This window comes from Herpailurus yagouaroundi, unplaced genomic scaffold (assembly GCF_014898765.1).
Source record: "Herpailurus yagouaroundi ecotype Mexico unplaced genomic scaffold, PumYag 100, whole genome shotgun sequence".
Taxonomy (NCBI): Eukaryota; Metazoa; Chordata; class Mammalia; order Carnivora; family Felidae; genus Herpailurus; species Herpailurus yagouaroundi.
The window spans coordinates 62,464,013-62,480,018 of NW_024412391.1; the positions used below are offsets into that span (position 1 = coordinate 62,464,013).

At 39.2% G+C, this 16,006-nt stretch overlaps 1 protein-coding gene across 17 annotated transcripts in view; it reads right to left on the reverse strand.

Moving 5' to 3' along the window:
• PPP1R9A (protein phosphatase 1 regulatory subunit 9A) overlaps positions 1-16,006 on the reverse strand; it is a 323,453-nt gene that overhangs the window by 6,465 nt on the left and 300,982 nt on the right. For 7 of the 17 annotated variants that reach the window (XM_040472620.1, XM_040472625.1, XM_040472622.1 and 4 more), the window contains 4 exons: positions 13,250-13,337; positions 13,073-13,150; positions 10,836-10,964; positions 785-983 (listed from right to left, as the gene is read on the reverse strand). The exons of 3 other annotated variants lie outside the window; for them this stretch is intronic. In XM_040472620.1, the coding sequence (XP_040328554.1) occupies positions 785-983; positions 10,836-10,964; positions 13,073-13,150; positions 13,250-13,337 (494 nt within the window). The remainder of the gene's footprint in view (positions 1-784; positions 984-10,835; positions 10,965-13,072; positions 13,151-13,249; positions 13,338-16,006) is intronic. 7 more of the 17 variants (XM_040472636.1, XM_040472630.1, XM_040472635.1 and 4 more) reach the window with 2 other exon arrangements.

Sequence of the window (16,006 nt, forward strand, 5' to 3'; positions counted from 1 at the left end):
TGAGCTGTTGACCTCAAGAAAATAGTTAAATTCAAGTAACATTAATCACACATTTCTGTTTGAGAAAGAAAAGCAAACACAGATAAAAGGAGACCAAACAACATGTGAAAGTTAGCCACCGTATGTGCTTCAATAAAATGTTAGGTAAGGTTTGCAGCGTCATGCTGGAAATAACCATTGTGCATTTGAAAACAAACAACATCCATGCCTTGTATTTTCTAATTCTGCTAAAGTTAAGAACTTTGGTTATGAGATTATAAGTTTTTCAACATGGAAGTTTGATTTAAAAGAAGATATAAGCAAGGGGGCTATGGCAGCATTGGTTTGTTTTAAAGAGTTTCATTTAGATATATTGAACACGTATTCAGTCCCAAATTTATTTGTTTTCCAGTAAATCTCGAAGAACGCGGTAAAAATAGTCTTGTAATGTAATTTAAAGTGGCATACTTCGTAAACAGATCTATCATACTGGTCCATGACTCAAATGCATCTTTCCCAGCATGGCTTAACTGTCAAACTGAGATTAAACAGCAATATGTGAAAAGACAGGCAAATCAAGGATTAACGTACAATCTAGAATGGAACAGAATTAAAGAAGGTGATGGTTAACGGAGGCTTTCTTTCTCCCCACACAGGAAATACCATGCATGGTTTATTGCAGTGTTATCACATTGGTTTCTCAGGTCCAGAGTAAACACACAAGTTGAGAATGCTTTCCAAAGACTGAAGAGGAGGAAGGATTTGGGGTTTTCTTGTTTGCTTTTTAAATCCATGTGTTGTCTACCTTGGACCCCTTTTTATCTGAAATTAGAGTTTCAGGAGAAGACTGAAGGGGACTTGTAGGTGAAGGCAGGTTTCTGAAAGAATAGGATCCTTTTCGGCTTTCGTTAAACCACGAGAAAGGCATGCATGGTGAGCGGGTGGTGACCTGCGCTGTGGGGGATGGCTTCGGTTTCCAGTGTTCCAGCCTGCCTCTGAAGATCCTGTATTATGAGACAAATGGGCACGTTAGACAAAGAAAGGGCAGATGTGACACTTGTTTAACTGAATTCTGAAGGGACTCTGAATCAAGTTCAAAGTAAGAGTTTGAGATATTGTTCTACACAACAGAGGAAAAAATTTGCATTTTTTACTAGGGCATTAAGCTTAGTAGCTACCTTGTTTGAACTGAAATGGATTCTACAACAATGGTCAACATTTCCCCACCCCCACCACCTTTTTTTTTTTTTAAGTTGCACAGAGTCCCATGTGGGGCTCAAACTCACAAACTGTGAGATCATGACCTGAACCGAAACCAAGAGACAGATGCTTAACCAACAAAGCCACCCGCGTGCCCTGCGGTCAACATTTTCATAGTGCTTTGCCATAGTGAATTCTTAGGAAATTTGCCTGATAAATGGATGTGGGTGAATTAAAGTCAGGGCGGGGCACCATCTTTCTAGAACTGCTATGAGGTTAACCATTGCAGCAGTCCCCTTATTTGGGTGACACAGCAGTGCCTTACCATTAGTGCCATTAGCTCTTAGCCAGCATTCTTTCCTGGCCTCCTCTGAACTCATGCTGCCAAGAGTATGAGACTTTGGAAAATGATGTATTTAAATACTTTGGAAATGTCAGGACTTATGATGCTTGAAGCAGAACACATCCCTTATTGCTTTTTCATCATAATCTGAGTGCCTTTTTCTAGGAGGAGACCAGGCCACAAGTCTTAATACCCTACTTGGAGGTCCAGGGTCTACCACCTCTCGAGTACATGGCCTTGGTCTTCTCTTAGCCTCTATTTGCTCCTGTGTAAAACGTGGGTATTTTATGTATCTCCTATGTAGCTGTTAAGAATTACATGAGATAGTATGCGTGAAAGTGCTTGGGAATCTGTGGAAGTATGAAGGTCTATGGTTATTGTTTAACATTGAAAGGATTCAAAGTCATTTGAGAAACACACTTTGAAGACTGATATTCTTATCAGTGCAAGTACTTGCATATTTACATTTATCTTTTGGTTAGAGAAAAATAATTACCAAGAGCTGAGGCAGGAATGGACAGCAGTTAATGTGCATCTTAGAAGAGGTCAACCCTCAATATGTCCCAATGGTATTTGCTACAATGTTTATTATATGTTAGCTGTTGATGTCATGCCAACAAGGAGATTCCTTTTCAGTTAAAAGTGCCTCCACACCACAGCCAGACAACTCAGGACCCACAGGCTTCTCAACTCTCATTTCAAGTTTACATAACTAGTAGAACACTCCTAACAGTCCCTGTTTATTTCCAAAGACTACTCTGAGAATCAAATGGGACAATAAATGTAAAAGCATCTTGTTAACGGCAAAGCAATATACAAATATAAAAGGATTATAAAAATAACGATTAAAGAGAATGGAGACATCAGTGAAATTTTGGTAGAATATTGAGATTGTAGTTTGGGTGAGTAAAATAGTTGGTCAAAGACTCCAGAATACCTGATGATTATGATGGTGAGTTCCTTAAAAAACAAACAGACAAACAATAAAAGGGACTGTAAGGATAAGACAGAAAGCCCAATGAGAGATGTTGGTCAACCTTCAATTTCATCCTAAAGTCTAAATTACAAAAAAATTCTGTATCCTTAATTCTACTTACTTACTATTAAAAGATGGGGCAGAGGGGGTACAATAATTGAACTTGAGACATCATACTAGCAGAGGCAGACTGGTATTCTGCAAGAAGCACTTTTTATTCCTGGGTCATGGACCAGTGCAGTGTTTCCCAAACAAGTCTGGTAAGAATCATCTAGAGCAGATGCTCAAATACAGATTCATAGGCACCTAGAATTCCTGAATTCGAATGTGGGACAGAGGAAGGGAGGATTTTGCCTGGAATCTATATTTTAACACATGTCTGAGCTGATATTTAAAGCTTTTAATAATATCTACATTTATTTATATTATCCTGGATGCAAGGATGAGGCTTCTGGAGCAGAACAAGTTACCATTTACTTACAGAAAATGATTGCACTGGTTCCCCATGCCCTAATTTCTTCTTTCTAGAGGGACACAATGAAAACCAGTTGTCATCCCATACTTGGTCTACACTGTAGGTAAGGAATCTAAACAATGCCAATCTGGATGATTATATAGGAGAGGGACATAGTGCTGTTCTTACCTCCCTCTGGCAGAGGGAGAGAAATCTTATCTCTTTACTGTAAACAAATTCAACTAGGGAAGGATCTTGGGTCCTTACCCTTCAGAAAGTAATATATTGTCTTGGGGGGAGATAAGACCAACAGCTCAGGCTGAACAACGCTGGGAATGTCTCCATCAAGCTGGGTCTCATCCTCTCTCCCCATCCTGCTCCTTGAAACTTTACCTCTGGGCGAGGTAAATCTGTGCAGTTCTCACTATCTATCCAGTCATAATTTAGCTTTTGAGGCTTGACTTTGAAGCTCAGGTCCCAGAGTCCAGTAAAAATGTTCAGAAGCCTCTAACTGTGCAGAAACACAAAAATATTTTTTCTGCAGTTCCACATTCTTATAACTGGACATGTTTGAGATAAACTGGACCTAAAGATTATTTCCCCCTTTGGTTACAAACTTCTGGATCAATTAATCAAAGTATCATGGAAGCTTTTTTTTTTTTTTTTTTTAAGAGTTCCACCCATAATTCAAAAAGGCACAGCAGGGTTTAAATATATGGATATTGTTTTAAAGTTTATAAACAGGTTATAATTAATGACAGCATGGCTATCTTGTCCTACTCCCAGTGAACTGCCTTTGAAACAATGCTTTTGGGACAGCCACCACCATTGCCATTTTTCTTTTTAATAGGCGGGAAATAAGAATATTTTTGCCTACGTGCTGTCATTCGAATGCCTTATTTGAAAAGGACTTTCAGAGGGCGCCTGGGTGGCGCAGTCGGTTAAGCGTCCGACTTCAGCCAGGTCACGATCTCGTGGTCCGTGAGTTCGAGCCCCGCGTCAGGCTCTGGGCTGATGGCTCAGAGCCTGGAGCCTGTTTCTGATTCTGTGTCTCCCTCTCTCTCTGCCCCTCCCCCATTCATGCTCTGTCTCTCTCTGTCCCAAAAATAAATAAACGTTGAAAAAAAAATTAAAAAAAAAAAGAAAAGGACTTTCAGTTCAACATCTATTCTGACCATACAACATTTTAAACAAAATTCCAAGACCACATCTAATTAAACTTTTTCATAAAAGCCTCAATTACAGGAAAATATTCAAGACTAATAATCCCATGACAAATTGTACGTGCAGCACTGAAGACCGATCCAGAGGCCATAGTGAGTGTGATGAATGACATCATGGATGCTCAGATTCCAGTGACATTCAGAGGCTTTCTTCTCCAGCTTTCTATGCAAGACGATGGAAGAAATGGAGGAGCAGTCACGTAGAAAGCAAAGAAAGCCTACTTCTAAGGAAACAACCATGGTCCTCAAAGCTGCAAACCACCAGGTCCTGGCCTCCTTTGAAGAGGATTTTCCAGACTGACTGTGCCCCTGCTGAGGCTGTATCCTGTACCCCTCATTTCTTTGTGTAGCCTCGACTCTAAAACCCCATGAACTGATATAATCTCTGTGTGTTTCCTAGTATACCGAATGGTTAGTATGCTTCCATTTGCTTGGACCCAAAGTATATTCACTTAAAAAAGCAAACTCTCCATTACTTTATAATTACAGATCCATCAGCTTACCAGACATATTTTCTAAAATAAATACCAATGTCCCTCTGGACAATATGAATTCTTGGGCCTACAAAAGGAGCAGAGAGAGTTTGGAAATAGTCATGCCTTACTGACCACTCAGAGTCTGTTTCACTTTGTGGAGAAATCTGTCAAGAATAACATAAAATTCTTCCCTTCTTTCTCCTTCCTTCCCTTTCTTCCCTCCCTCGCTCCCTCTATTGACTTTTTTGACTCTGAGAGCTGGTTATGGTGTAAGGTGCATAAGCTTCATATAGATCCTTAACAATCCCCTTGAAAAATCAAGATTGGTAGAAATGAATGTTTACTGGATCTGAAAATAGTTTTCAGAGAGTCAAAATAGGTATGTGTTCTGTAATTCATCTTCTTTTTTAACTTGTACACTAAAGTCTCACTATCATTTTTGGTAAAAATGCAATTACAAGTCACGGATGTAACCCCGATTGTTTTATTGTTAGTAACTGAGAAAAAGAATGGCTTCAAATTAAATCTCTGTAATATTAAATTGCCAAGGGTGTGTGTGTGTGATGTGTGTGAGGTGGAGGGAGTAACTGTTTCCCGGCATTTAAGTGGTTTATAGCTCACAACTCTAGAGAGCAGCTAACCCAATTGCATACATCTTGAAACCAGTTCATCCTGGGGTCAGCACCCCAAAGTTAAGTTGCCCAGGTAAACATTCCTTAGTAATTCTTTTTTTTTTTTTTTTTTTGGTTTGTCTTACATTAAATACAAGGTGTGTGAAGTTATTCGGAATAGAACTGAATGTCATCAAGATAAAATAGGAGTTCAGGAACTGGCAGAACATAAAAAGTATAAGCATAATATAGACTTTAAGCAGGTAGTTATGGAGGTTAATTAGAGAAAGTTAGGGGCAATCAGAGGAAGGGTTGCAGACTTCCATTTACTCAAATCAGATCAAGTAATTCTGTAAAGTTCTAACATCCACCAAGGAGACTGAAGTTTTAAAGCCAGCTCCTTCTGAAGGGCACTTGGAGACCCTGACAGTTAACAGCTATGACAAGCAGGCCATGTGCAGCCTGGACAAGCATGTCCATGTGCAGCTTAGGCCAACCACCCTAGACATATCCTGCTTCCAGACCCTGAGTTACGGTCTAAACCTCTAATCCATAACCGATAGCCCATATGAGATGGTAACTGTTTAACCTTAACTTGTGACAGGGTTTCTGGACATGCTAACCACAGAATATGGTAACTTGGCACAGCAAATATTTTAAGATAAAGGAATCTGACAAATGGTAGGTACTCTGACCTCCCCCACTGCTCCTGAAGCAGGTCATAGGACCCTTACATGAGAGGTGCCCTCCCTATATACCTGGAGGAAAGGAACATCTTTATCTCTGTAGATGGAGGGACACTTAGAGAAATCTGAAGGAATGAATGAACGAATAGGCCTTGCTAAGCTCCCCACTGTTTACTACTGTTAGTTCATACCCTTATGTTCTATCATATTTTCCAAGCCTTTTCAGTCTTAAACTAATCTAGCATTAAAATGCTCAGGCTTAACTGCTTCTCTGAGTCTTCATTTCCTTATAAAGTTTCCTGCATCACACAAAACTTACATTAAATAAATCTGTATGCTTTTCTCTTGTTAATCTATCTTCTGTCAATTTCATTTACAGGACTCCAACCAAAGAACCCAAGAGGGTAGAAGGAAAAAAGGTTATTTTTTTTTTTCCTCCTCTACATTCATATGAGATGGAGAAACTGTTCCTTTAATGAGTTCCCTCCATATTGGGAAGGTTTTTTTTTTTAATTTTTTAAAAATGTTTATTTATTTTTGAGAGAGAGAGGATGAGAGAGAAACAGAGAGAGAGAGAGAGAGAGAGAGAGGCAGAGACAGACACACAGAATTCGAAGCAGGGTCCAGACTGAGCTGTCAACACAGAGCCCAACACGGGGCTTGAACCCACAAACCGTGAGATCATGACCTGAGCGGAAGTTGAACGCTTAACCGACTGAGCCACCCACGCGCCCTGGGAAGATTTAAAATGAAACATCAAGAAGATTATGTAAAATAAAATTGATATTATCAAAATAAAAATGTTAGGTTTAGGAATAATAAATATATTGCTGAGGATTTAAGAAAATTTGTATTATTAGAAGTCTGAGAGAGAAGTTTGTCTGTTGATTCTATCTTAATATGATTAATTGTTTAAGAAGTAAAATAACCAAATTGATAAGAGCACTGGATGTTTACAGTCACTATGTTACCATTTTAATCTACTAGATTTTTGAGTTTTTTCAAGTGGAAAAGCGTTGACATGTAAAAGTTTGTCAAGTTTCAAGCGCTGGCAAGTACTTAAAAAGAAAACTGAATAAATTACATTTATAAACGCAGTTTTCTAAAATCAGGACAGGCAATTATGGGGGGAACAAGTCTGTGCTACTGAGTCTAAGCTAACATTATTCAGAGGTCTCCATAAAAGTGACTGCTTTTATTTTTTTTACAAAATTTTACTAGGTGTATAAATAAAACAAAAAGATTTGTAAGTTGAACTGAAACTGAAAAAAAAGTAAGTTGTAAAAACTGGAGACTTTAATAAGTTACTTTTAATTTATAACTCAAATAATCCCCTTTTTAAGAATGAAGCAACCTCTGGTCATGAAAAATATCAAGTGAAGGAGAGAATCTGCAGAAGTTATACTGTCAAAATTAAGCACTCTGTAGGAGCTTTACTGAGTTTTCATCACCATTGTTCATGATTTAAACATTTGCTTTAAAACGTGCCGGGCTTGGGGCGCCTGGGTGGCTCAGTCAGTTACACATACGATTTCGGCTCAGGTCATGATCTCATGGGTCACCAGTTTGAGCTCCACATTGGGCTCTGTGCAGACAGCTCAGAGCCTAGAGCCTGTTTTGGATTCTGTATCTCCCTCTCTCTGCCCCTCCCCTGCTATCTATCTCCCTCTCTCTCTCTCTCACAAATAATGAATAAACTTTAAAAATAAATTAAATAAAATTACTTAAAAAAAAACCCAACAACCTGCCAGGCTCAAATTATTTTGCTATTTTCTAATGGCCATTCTCTTCTGGCCACTTACAATAGCATTTTTGTTTCCTATTTTTTAAAATAATTTTTGAAAAATGTTTATTTATTTACTTTAAGACAGAGAAAGCAGGTATGTGAGCAGGGGAGGGGCAGAAAGACACAGAGAAAATCCCAAGGAGCTCTGCGCTGATAGCCCCAATGAGGGGCTCGATCTCATGAACTGTGAGGTCATGACCTGAGCCAAAATCGCAAGTTGGACACGTAACTCACCAAGCTACGCAGGCGCACCTTTTAAAAGCATACTTTTAATATATTTTTTTAAGAGAAATGTTGGCTCTTCTGTGGGGTGTCTCTGTTAGGCAGAGGCGAGGTGCTGTTCTCTTCAGGCACATTTGCTCGTCTTGCTCATCAACACTTCTGAAAGGGACTGTTTCCACTCCAGCTCAAGAGCAGAGGCTGTGTGCCCTTGCTCAGCAACAGGGCAGAGCTGCCCTCCAGGCACATGTCACTGGAATGTTCTCAAACTCACTGTAATGCCTTGATTTACCTAAAGGTTCCTTGAGAGAAATATCTATGAAGGGTTGTCTGAATTATAATCCCCAGTCCACTCATTCTTCAAGATATCACTAAAATTAACAATGGATGAACAATATGGCCAGCAAAATACATACAGAGAATACTTTGTTTTACATTCCTCTGATCAGAATGGTTTTAAATAATAATACTAGTAATGATAACTGTTGACATTTATTAAGGACTTAAAACGTGCTTAAATGTGACTCTCAATCCTCCTGATGACCTGAAGAAGTATGAATATTTCCATCTTACGATGAGGAAACGGACAGACAGGTTAAGGAACTTGCCCAAGACGTTAAGTGGCAGCTATGACTGAATCCAGGCTCTTTACTCTGACATCATGCTCTTTGCTTTTACTGAAAGCCACTGTTATACTTATTATGCAGTTGTTGTTGAAGATTTTATATTTTAAGTACTAACCTTACTTTTTGCTTTACCTTTTTTTCCCCCTATCCAATTTGCCTTTAAAATAAATTATGTTATTGTATCTTTTGTACCTCTGTGTATAAACAAATTATATTTGGAACACAGAGGAACAGGTATAGATTTAAAAAAGAATAGACAAGAAGGAGTACACATATTGTGATGAGTGCTGAGTAATGTATAGAACTGGAGTTGAATCATTACACTGTACCTAAAACTAATATGATACTGTATGTTGATTATACTTCAATTAAAAAAAATAAAAGAAGAATAAACAAACATGAAAACATGCTAATTTATAGATCAATGAAATGACAAGTTAGAACTCAAAAAGAAGATGTTTTACATAGAATCATACAGATCGACACTATCCAACAGAAATATGAAGTACATATATAAATCAAACTTTTCTGGGAGTCATATAAGAAAAAGGTACAATTAATTTTATTTTATTTAACCTAAAATATTCAAAATATTATTATTTCAATATGTAATTGGTATTATAACATTTTAATAAGATATTTCACACTTTTTTTTTCATCCTAAGTCTTTGAAATCCTGCATGCATTTTCTCCTACAATACATTTCAGTATAGACTAGCTACATTTCTAGTGCTCAAAAGCCACATCTGACTGGAGGCTAGCATATTGGACAGCATAGACAGAGATGGGTGGGGATCAGAGACTACGGAGTTTGAATCCGCCTAATTATTTTTTGGTGGGAAACGAAGCTTCAAGAAATTCAGAGCCTTGCAAAGCAAGGATGAATGCTTGGATTCCGGCACCGTGATTTCCCACAGTTCATACTTTTAAGATGACTGCAAATTCACTTCCACAAAGGAGTGCCATCTCCCTCCCTTGTCATTTTCCCACATGTCTAGCCTTGTTCTAAGATACACGTAATTGCTCACAGGGCTTCCCATCGTCCCATTCAGCAACTCAACTGAGAGCTTCTTCCACAGAGCTCCAAAGCAGGCACCTCCACTGACATCAGTGGCTACTTACACTAGAATTAGGATAGTATTTTATTTTACTCTTTGGTCTGAACAAGCTCTGACAACTACATGCTTCCTGCTTTTGTTATCTGCTATGCTGCCTATTTAAATCCACATTCACTGAGGACATATTGGAAAAGGATAGAACCAAGCCATATTTTTGGAAGGGCTTATTTATTATTATAATTACTTAACCTTATCTATTTGTTTCATGTTGCTTATGTATTTGAGTCATTATGCCTCCACAAGGAATACAATAAAGTAAACTCTTAACTCCTGAAGAAGGGAAAAACCGAGACCAAGACGGAACTTAGCAAACTGTCTTGCCTCTTTAGAGTCCGACAGCCTCAGGCTATAACTGATTGAATGACCTCATCAGATTTTTACAGCCTAATAATGAAAAGCCTAAGAGATAAGATTATAAACTCAATCCATGAATCATTCCCTCATTTTTCGGAGAATGCTGCATAGAGGTGATGAGTTTATTCCCAGTCCTCCATAGCTGGAAGGGGACCCTGCAGCTCACGGTGCTTATCAGCCACCTACCTGCAGGGGCCCCATGAAACCAACTCAATGCATTAAGCTCCTACAGGGCAGTAACTCTGCTTCCTGCCATATGTTTTAAAAGGTTCTGGGCCCATCATCAATCTCTATAGGAGAACACAGACTGTCATTAGATTTGATTAGCGTTAACCAATTACTGTGACAGCTCAAAAAGTCATTTATGTGACACAGAAAAAGTCCCTCTTCTTCCCTTGTTCTTTCAGGATTTCAACTCTATGAATTCCTGTCAGTCTTGTCAAAACTTTACTATAATTACAGATAATTGTACATTTATGATTCTAATTGAAAACGATTTTGTAGCATTGGTACGTGTGTAAATACTTGTGACCACTGAAGCAGAAAGACTCCAGAGTTAATATTTTAAAAACAGAGCTGGCTGGCTGCTGGTGCAAACGCTGGCATTAGCTGTAGGCATAGCCCACCCTTGACTCCCTGGGGTTTGCCTAGAGAAAGGTGAGCACTCACCAACAGAACCAAGATTTGCTTGCTGTTCACTCTGTACAAGGGGGTGATACCCTCTGGCCACTATGATGAAATTGAGTCAAACCTTCTCCCCACTACGGATGCCTCACTTACATCCCTTTTAGGGTGGAGCCTGAAGGTGACAGGTAGTGACTGTCTCAGAAGTCCAGGGACCAAAAGGACTGCAGTGTTACCAGAGAAGTGTCCCAGCTTCTTTCCCGTTGTGTATCTTGGCATCTCTCTCTCCCTGAAATAGTTTCATTATTTATTGTCTTTTTTTTTTTTTTAATCCTGAGTATATTTATAGTTTTCTAAACTTAATTTTAAGGCACATAGTAGACTATTTTATATTTCTTACTCTGAAACCACATGAAGTTAAATTGCTTTTCTGTTGTATCATTGACTTATTTTTCCTGAGACTGGTGTCCTTAACAGAGCTTTTTATCCGTTCTCCAGTGCACAACGTTAAAAACAAACAAACAAAACAACAATGGACTAACACAATTAATTTGGGAATTCTCTCTTCTCATCCCCCACCCTACTGTCCCAGAATCCCAGGAAGAAGTTGTACGCCAGGAAAAAGCAAAAAAAAAAAAAAAAAAAAAAAAAAAAGAAAGAGTGGAGGACAACCTATAAAACAGGAAAGTGGTCCCCAAGTGATTTTATGATTTTTTATTGTTAGCATTCTGTTTCCTACTTAGTCTATATTAATGAGATGATCCCCAAATTTCATAAAGAAATTTACACATAATTAGATACATAAATAACTGGAGGTGAGGCGTTGTGTTGGAAAGACATCTCGACAGGAAGCACAAGTCCTGTTGCATTAATTGCCCATTGCATAATTGTGGGCAAATCAATTAAATTCTATGAAGGTGAAGTTCTTAATACAGTATGGTATTATTTATTATCTGCCCTCCCAATCTTTTTATAAGGACCAAATAAAGTGATAAATGTAAAACTGCTTTGTAACTTGCAAATAATAATTATAGAAAATTGTTATCTTTATTATTAGCTTTAAATACCCATGTGCCAGGTACCATTTTATTTATTTTTTAATTTTTTTAATGTTTATTTTTGAGAGAGACAGACAGAGTGTGAGTGGGAGAGGGGCAGAGAGAGAGGGAGACACAGAATCCGAAGCAGGCTCCAGGCTCTGAGCTGCCAGCACAGAGCCCGACACGGGGCTTGAACCCACGAACTGTGAGATCATGACTTGAGCCGAAGTTGGATGCTCAACCTACTGTGCCACCCAGGTGCCCCCCCACTTTTTTTTAATGTTTATTTTTGAGAGAGACAGAGTGCAAGTAGGAGAGGGGCGGAGAGAGTTTAACATTTTTTTTAAATTTTTTTAATGTTTATTTATTTTTGAGAAAGGGAGAGACAGAGCACAAGCAGGGGAGGGGCAGAGAGAGAGGGAGACAGTATCAGAAGCAGGCTCCAGGCTCTGAGCTGTCAGCACAGAGCCCCATGCAGGGCTCGAACCCATGAACCGTGAGATCATGACCTGAACCGAAGTCGGGCTCTCAACCGACTGAGCCACCCAGGCGCCCCTTAAATTTTTTTTTAATGTTTATTTTTGAGAGAGACAGACAGTGCGAGCAGGAAGGGGACAGAGAGAGAGGCATTTTAAATGCTTTGTATGAAAACTCATTTAATCCTTACACTACAGTAATTAGGTAGCTACTGTTATTTACCCTTACTTCACATGAGGAAGTGGAGGCAAACGGGTTAAATAACTTGTCCAAGATTTTAAAGGTGATAACTCAGAGAGCTCTTATCCAAACCCAGGCAGTCAAGCTCCATGCTTTATTGTCTCCTGATACAAATCTGAAGTTAAAAGTTGACAGCATGCAGTATAAAGCTTACTGCTCTACAGGGAAGTCTTTATTGAACAATAAGCAGAGTTGGTAGGGCCTGAAAAAAAATCAACTAAACAGCTAAGTCCAGCAAGAGACGAGGGTCTTTCTTTCATGCATGGGGACAGAACAGTCTTGAAAGCCAACAAGGTTCTTAAATGTAAAATTACCCTTTCAGACTTAACAAAAACAGGACGCTAGTACTGTGGGTAGCCAGGCAAAAAAACCTGAAATGTGCCCAGTTGACATATCACATTGATGCTGTATTTAGATAAACACTTACTGAAACTGCACATGTGACTGTAATTCTGCAACTAAGCCAGTGGATATTCCCAAAGCCAGTGTAGGCTATAACTGGGGCAAGACAAAAACAAGCTGATTGTACAATTTCTCTTTCATCTCACTTCTTGGTAGATTGCCTCAGCTCATGGATACTGACCACTGATTTTGGTGAACAATGGGAGGGGGCCAGAAAGTGTAGATCACCCACCCATACCTGCTACCTGGAGAAAATCTATTGGCTTCTTTTTCTTTCCATTTCTTTCCCTTGTTGGAATTCCTTCGCAAAGGTGCCCTATAACGACAGCACAAAGTCAGAAAGGGGAAACTGACATTTTTCTCTTTTAGTCCTTCCTTCACAGAGGGTTTGTGTGTTACATCATGAAATGCTTACCCCAGATCCACAAACTTGCGCTTAATTTTTCCTCCTTGCACCACCAGTGAACTGGATGCCCTTAGTGATTTGGGATCTTTGGCACCATCTAGGATACACACACATGTGAACAAGACCAATTATTATTATTTTTTTAGGGTATGAGTCAAAAGTCAGTGCATCTCGGAATCTAAGGAGTTTACCCCAATTCCAAAGTATAAAAGAAAATAATGTATGCCTTTTTTTTTTTTTTTTTTTTAAGCCAGAGGAAATACAGCTATGTTGAGGAACATTCAGTTAAGCCAGGAGAGGTCCTGCTGGACAGAAGCCCAACACTCATCACAAAGAGTTTTGGCTTCAGATATATTGGAATGAACAAAGTAAGCAAGAATAAACACTATCAAATAATTCTTCTTTTTTAAGTTTATTTATTTTGAGAGAGAGAGAGAGCATGCAAGTGGGGGAGAGGCAGAAAGAAAGGAAGGGAGAGAATCCCAAGCAAGCCCTGTGCTGTCAGCACAGAGCCCAACATGGGGCTTGATCTCACGAACCTCGAGATCATGACCTAAACTGAAATCAAGAGTCAGACGCTTAACCAACTGAGCCACCCAGGCACCCGTAATTCTTTACATTCAAAGAAGGGGACTGACATGACTTTCCTTTTGTTCCTTCTCTGGCTTCAACTCTGTTTCAAATGTCCAGGCTCTGGGGGCACTTGGGTGGCTCAGTTGGTTAAGTGTTGACTCTTGATTTCAGCTTAGGTCATGATCTCACAGTTTATGAGATAGAGTCTCATGTTGGGCTCCATGCTGACAGTACAGAGCCTGCTTGGGATTCTCTCTCTCCCTCTGTCTCTATCCCACCCCACCTCATGCACAAGGGCGCACATGAGCCCTCTCTCTCTCTCTCAAAATAAATAAATAAATACACTTTAAAAAAAAATAATGCCTGGGCTCTGTGCTTCATACCTTTCCTGCCTTTGGGTTTCGGTGCCTTCTGACAGGAACCCAGAACAATTCCCCCATTTCTCCCAAGTCCAGCACAGAAAGTCAGGCCTGAGAGTCTGGGAGATTCAGGGAGAAAGTGAGAGTCAAAGCCTTCCTTTCTGGTCTCTCCCTTGCTAATGGCCTGTGGCCAGTTCTGGAACTGAGGAGGGCAGATCATGGGGGAGACGTTTTAAGCTGGGGCTCAGCTATAAAACATTTATATCTTTGAAAGGCTTCCCTTAGAAGCTGGGTTGGAGCACTTGGCTGGCCTCCTATGATGAGGAAGATGCCAAACTTTCCTCAGTGTTTGAAGCTGAATGATCTTTGCCTCTTTGAGTTATGCTGGCTCTCAAGGGCAGCAGCTGCTGGGGGATGGGAATACTCAAAATGATGCCAAAAAACCAATCAGAGGAGAGGCTTTGAGAATGGCGTTCAATGTCAAATGTAAGAGCTAGATTCCATGGGTGGCATTTATTCCTCCTTAAACATAGTAGATAATTCATAAGGTTCTATCTGGAACTATTTAGCAAAGGATGTTGTTCAGTGTTAAGTTTTAGCATATCCAGTCATCTGAGATGACTAACAAAGGGTGTTTTAAATTTGATGCATATTGGTGTGTGAAACTACTCTTTCCTAATTGTCTGTTGGTGTCTGTCTCTATCTTTGTAAAATTAAAAATATTCCAGCAATTTTCTGGTATGGAGTATAGACAGAAAAGTGCTCCTACAGAAGTGTTTAATTAACCTTGCTAATTAATTTTGCTTATAGTTGTATTTCAGGAGAAATTTCTAAACACACACACAAAACATGAAGTGCACACACAGTTTTTATTTAGGAGTCTACATTCAAAGCTCTTAAAGAAGCACAAGATGTTTACAAACTCTCAAGATTTTTAGCAATGAGCTCTTCATATTTTTTATGATCCTTAGATTACAATAATTCCTTGGAATGTACTTAATGGAACAGAAGAGTCAGAGATATGTCCACATCAAAATCCACTTCTTGTCTCAAATATTTATTATGAATATTTGCATCATCACCCAGGGTAACGGGATTAAATAGCCACAGATGTGAGATATACACATAAAGAAACTCCACGGTCATGGCACAAATACCTTCTGAGGTGATTTTGTTAATGGACATAGAATTTTTAAAAAGTAGGATTTCGATTTTCTTAATAGAAGCCAAAGGAAAAAAAAAAAGGTGCCAGATTCCTTCAGATCAATCCTAAGGCGACTCTTAATGGCTAGGACTGTGCAAAGTTTAAAAGGAGACTGCCTAATTATTTTCTGAATTAGAGGTAGCTGGGAGATGTTTTAACGAGTAGTGAGAGGACCAGATGAGACGATGTACATGGAAACACTCTGTAACCTATTAGTGTTGCGGTTACTTGGGCATCTTGGGACTAAAAGCCTGATTCTGCCCATTACAGAGCCTGCTGCTAGGCAACCTCATGTCATTATCTCACACATTTGCCAAACTGTGTTCCAAGGAACACTTAAATGAAGGCTTTCACAAGGCCGAAGAGGCAAGATTAAGTAATAATGCACTTCCCTGTTTTAAATCAATCAAATACATCTTTAATGCATATTAGGACTTCCAGTCTACATAAAAACCAACACTGGATTGGCTGGATTTCAGGAAAAGAAAAAAAAAAGCAATTTTGTTTTTGTTTATTGATTCAGGTTTACGTAAAATTTCCATCAGGCTTTTTGAAATCTCTCCAATACTACCTTCAAGAGCAATCGGAAGTCTGAGCCCTCAGGTTGGGCACGGCAGCTTTACACTTTGG